At 43.3% G+C, this 4,780-nt stretch overlaps 1 protein-coding gene across 2 annotated transcripts in view; it reads right to left on the reverse strand.

Annotated features, from left to right (window-relative positions):
• Positions 1–4,780, reverse strand: part of Adpgk (ADP dependent glucokinase) — a 34,303-nt gene that overhangs the window by 21,239 nt on the left and 8,284 nt on the right. For both annotated transcript variants that reach the window (XM_008836446.3, XM_008836444.3), the window contains exon 2: positions 2,956–3,181. In XM_008836446.3, the coding sequence (XP_008834668.1) occupies positions 2,956–3,181 (226 nt within the window). The remainder of the gene's footprint in view (positions 1–2,955; positions 3,182–4,780) is intronic.

Raw genomic sequence — 4,780 nt, forward strand, 5'->3', positions numbered from 1 at the left:
CAAGAAGATGCCCCACAGACATGGCCACAGGCCAGTACAATAGAGGCAATTCCCCAATTGAGGCTCCCTCAACCCAGGTGTGTCAAATTGACACTAAAGCTGTCCAGCACAGGTATGCAGTTAAGGTTTGCAGCCAGAGAAGTTTGGGACTCTCAAGTGGAGCCTCCAAAGGCCTTTCTTGCTTTCTGTCTGTTGCCTTCTTTCCCACCCTGAACCTGCTACGTCCTGCCCTTTCAAGCCTGCTTGCAGCTCTCCAAGTTAGTGTTCCCCTAGGTTTCTGGGCTTTTGACATCTACTCCTTCAATATTAGGTATGCCCCTGGTCTTTTTCTTACACTATATGATGCCTTCTCTGTTCCTCTTTCCCTGTTGATCTCTCAGCCTCCAAAACAGTTCTTCCTAGACAGGATTACAGATCCCTTCCCACCTAATTTGAAGAGCCCCTAATATGACTTTGTCCCTTGAATTAGAAACATCTGGGGCGCAACTAGCTCCTTCTGGGCAGGGATCTTCTTGTTCTCAGAATAAGGGCTCATTAAATGTTTGTTGCTAAATTTTGAGAAAGGATAAAAGAAACATACTGATGTGCTGGGAAACACAAAGGCTACCCTGGTAGAAAGTTGAAAAGGTAATGGCCTTAACACAGGTGTCTTATTGTCATGTACACACTACATCTCTCATCTAGAGAGTGCAATTCTAGCTGGCACTCCATGTGCCTTGGAAACCTGAGAAATAGCTGGTACAGTTACTGTTCTACTAAGATGCCTCCTGAGGAGTGTCTTGTCTGAGCAAACATTCCACTTTCTAGTCCTTAGCCCATGCAAAGGCAGAGGCTAATGAAATAACTATGGATGCTGGATATCATTCTCATTTCATGGTCTGGGTCAACCAACCTCTGCATTTGAGCAGGACAGGGATAAGCTTTCAACTACAGAAAAATTTACAGATCTGTAACAGGTAGGTTCAAATTTGGCCTTTTAACATGTCTGAACTTAATGTTTTACTTAACTACAATGGATACTTAAATATAACTGGAGGAAATAGTAAGGTACCTATAAAACGGATACCAGATTTTTCATACAATGGTTTTAAACTGTTGGTTATTAGACAACCAGCTTTTTACTTTACAGGAGTTTGAAAAGGGATCAAATTGAGGTGCAAGTAGAAAGTAGGTGAAACGTTTTTATAATGTTAAGAAATAACTTGGGCCACCATCAAAAAGCAAAATAAAGTTTCTATAGATTTTTTTCCTTATTGTGCAACAACAGGTAGGGTGAAAGCAGAAGAGGACAAGAAAGAAAATTGGTTTGAATACCATGATCAAAAGACCTGTGAGCAGGAGGTTTACTATGTCACAACTGCTAAGATTTTCTCTTAAGAGATGGCTCTCACTGCTGAGCTCAGCTGTCAAGATGAACATAATTTTTTTTGGGGGGGGGGGTCCTTTTTGAGACAGGGTCTCCCTGTAGCCCCAACTGCCCTGGAACTCACTATGTAGACCAGGCTGGCCCCTGAACTCACAGAGATCTGCCTGCCTCTGCCTCCCAAGTGCTGGGATTAAAGGTGTGTGCCACCACGCCCGGTGATGAACATAATTTTAACAACTTGCTGTCTCCTTTAGAAACTTGACTGTGTCCATTTTTAATGTTCAAGCAGGCAGCTTCAAAGGACAGGAAAAAAAAATCAAATCTCCAAAGTCATCAAAATCAAAAAGGTCACAAAAGTTTGCCTGTGAATGGTACCAACTGAAACAGCATTAACAACTTCCCTGGCTAGAACTACAGGCTCAATCTGGGGAACCTAGTCAAAGGAAGGTCTTACATGAGGAGGGGGAACTGCCTGGAGGCAGGTGGAGGGGATGGAGGTGCTGCAGTGAGGGATGCTTAAATCAAAACCCAAACTCAGCCCCAACATGAGGGCATGCATGACAGTGAGGTGGGAAGAGCCATGGTTGCTTCTATAACCCCAGCACTGCCTCTTTCATCATGTGTCCCTTGAGGATGTCCTGCCTGTACCATGCAGGATCCAGGTTTCTGTTTATAATTATCAGGTGAGCTTGGGGACCACTGAAGTTCCCTATCTCTCCAGACAGGTTCCACTCTATAGACCAGTGGCTCTCAAAACAAGGTCCTTAGTCAACAGTATCAACCAGGAAACTTGTTAGAAAGGTAAACTCTTTGTTTCAAACCCACATCGACTAAACCGGAACCCAGGAGTAGTATCAGCAATTTCTTTCAAGCCCCTCCCAGGGATTCTGACACATGCTCCAGTCTGAGAACTACCAATCTAGGTGAGCAGGTTTCAACCACGGGTGATTTTGCTGCCTTCCTCCTCCCCATAGGAAACACCAAGCAGTGTCTAGAGGTGTTTTGGCCATCACACATGGGGACTGGAGCAGTGTACTCAGTGGGCAGAGATGAGAAAGCTGCTAGACATATTACAAAGCACAGGACACCCTCTGCCACAAAGCATTAAGTACCTACTCTGAAATGTCAGCAGGGCAGCCCTGGAGGTACCCTGCTCTGGACAAGCAAAGGTGAGAACATGCCTATTCCCTTTTCCTACGGGGTTTGGCCTTGTTCTCCAGCTTAGATAGGACCCAGTCATATTAAGATTACTGCAAATTATACAAAATAATTTTCTCTGAACACTAAAACCTAAACCAATTAGTAGACAGGCTTCCTACCTTTAGTGTGGGTAACAAGAAAAAAGGGGAGAAGGGGCACTTAATGGATGAACCAGAAAAGCCTGAGTAAATACACTTCATTAACATTGGTAGAACTGACCTGAACAGAAACAACAGAATTAACAAAACAAAAAGGGCAAAAACTGCAGAATCAGATTTTCTAGTGGTCATCATCTTGGGGAAAACTGAAAGAGTAAGTTGCTTCTAGGAACAGAATGAAAAGGCCTTTTCCCCCACCCTCTTAATGTACTAATGGTGAATTAGACAGACCTGGGCTCCCGGGAACTCTGATGCAATGTGGGCAATGTCAAGGAATGTTTCCTTATCACTGAAGAAGCGCTCAGCAGCTGCTCCCTTCCCCATGAAGTGGGTGAAGGCTTCTTCCAGATCTCTTCTTGAGTGCAGAACGGGATGATCCCTTCCATCCCCAGGACTCAGGCCAAGTGCCTGCAAGAGCTTCACGCCGGAGAGCACCACATCCACACAGGCATTGACTCTGAAAGGAAAGGGGTGGTAAAATGAAGATGAAGCTACAAAGGCACGGGGCATCTCTTCTGCATTCAGCTCAGTCAGGCTTCAGAGAACTGTATTCACACACTAAACAGCTCAAGTAGGTTTGACACCAGAGCAAGAAAACAAGCAGCGTGTAGCTAAAGGAAGATGATTTTCTCTGAATCTATACATTGGGATCAGAACGCAAAACTCTTTTCATGGGTTTGGTAAACTTTTATACCAGCTACAAATTGAGAAGATAAACTCAATTAGCACTTCAGATAGACACTTAGCACGTCAGAATGAAGCTTCCATGGTAACAAGAGGGCATTTGCAAGGATGCTAGAAGAATATGCTGTCTGCATTCACATTGGTTATGCAACTATGGCAAGTCCTTTAATTTCTGAGTCTCAGTTTGTCTATAAAATGGCTATGAGTTGTTAACTTATAGTAAAGCTTAAATACATTAATGTATGTTTTAAAGACCAGTGCTTAATGCAAAATAAAGTTCTGGTAAAAAGGTAAATGTTAGACACCTTCCCTCCAAAGATAAAAGAGAATATTGGCCAGATATTCTAATACCCCAATACTCCCAGCTGAAACCTGCATCTTGGAGTTGAGGTTGCTTTTAAGACTTAAACACACCTGTGGCCCTGTAGCAACTCATCACTTGGCAGGTGTTCACAGAACTGGTCCATGAACTTCAAAGGGCTGATGAGAAAGCAGTGCAGCATCACGTGACTGGTTCTATGAAATTCTAAAGCACTGAGGTTGTCCTGTGCCTTACAGGAAGTTCTGCCTTGCATTTGCAGTTATTTCTTTACCACAAGTTATTCCTCTGCTAAAGAGAAAGGCTAATACAGTAACAAAAACAGCATGGTACTGGCACAAAGTCAGACTAATACAAGGCCCACACAGCCACAGCCATCTGATTCTCAACAAATGTGCCAAAATACACAGTGGTGCTAGGGAAACTGGATAGCCATGTGTAGAACACTAAAAATAGGCCCTCTCACCTTGCGCAAAAGTTAGTTCAAAATGGGTCTAAGACCTTAATGTAAGAGCTGAAGCTTTGAAACTGCTGGAGGAAAACACGGGGGGAGCACTTCAAGCTCCAGACACAGGCCACAAGTCTTTGAATAGAATGCCAAAGCTCCAGAAATAGTAGCAAGAACTGATATATAGGAATGCGTTAAAGACACCACACAGCAGAGGAGACAACAGAGTGAAGAGAATGCCTCTGAAAAGAGAGCAGTACACAGTTCATCAGATATAGGACTCATATTCAGAACAAAGAACTTCAAACATTAAGTATGAAAAGAGCAGTTTTCAAAAGAAGAAGTAAAGATGGCAATGAAACATCTTAAAAGAGGTTCAACATCACTAATAATCAGGGAAATGCAAATTAAAACCACTTTAAGATTTCACCTTACCCCAGTCAGACTGGCTAAGATCAAGAAAACAAATGATACCAAATGTTGGAGGGGATGTGGGGAAAGGGAAACACTCATCCACTGCTGGTGGGGCTGCAAACTACTTCAGCCCCTATGGAAAGCAGTGTGGAAAACTCTTAAAAAACTACAAATGAACCTACCATTTGACC

Source organism: Nannospalax galili, unplaced genomic scaffold (assembly GCF_000622305.1).
Source record: "Nannospalax galili isolate Female #2095 unplaced genomic scaffold, S.galili_v1.0 scaffold54, whole genome shotgun sequence".
NCBI classification, from domain to species: Eukaryota; Metazoa; Chordata; class Mammalia; order Rodentia; family Spalacidae; genus Nannospalax; species Nannospalax galili.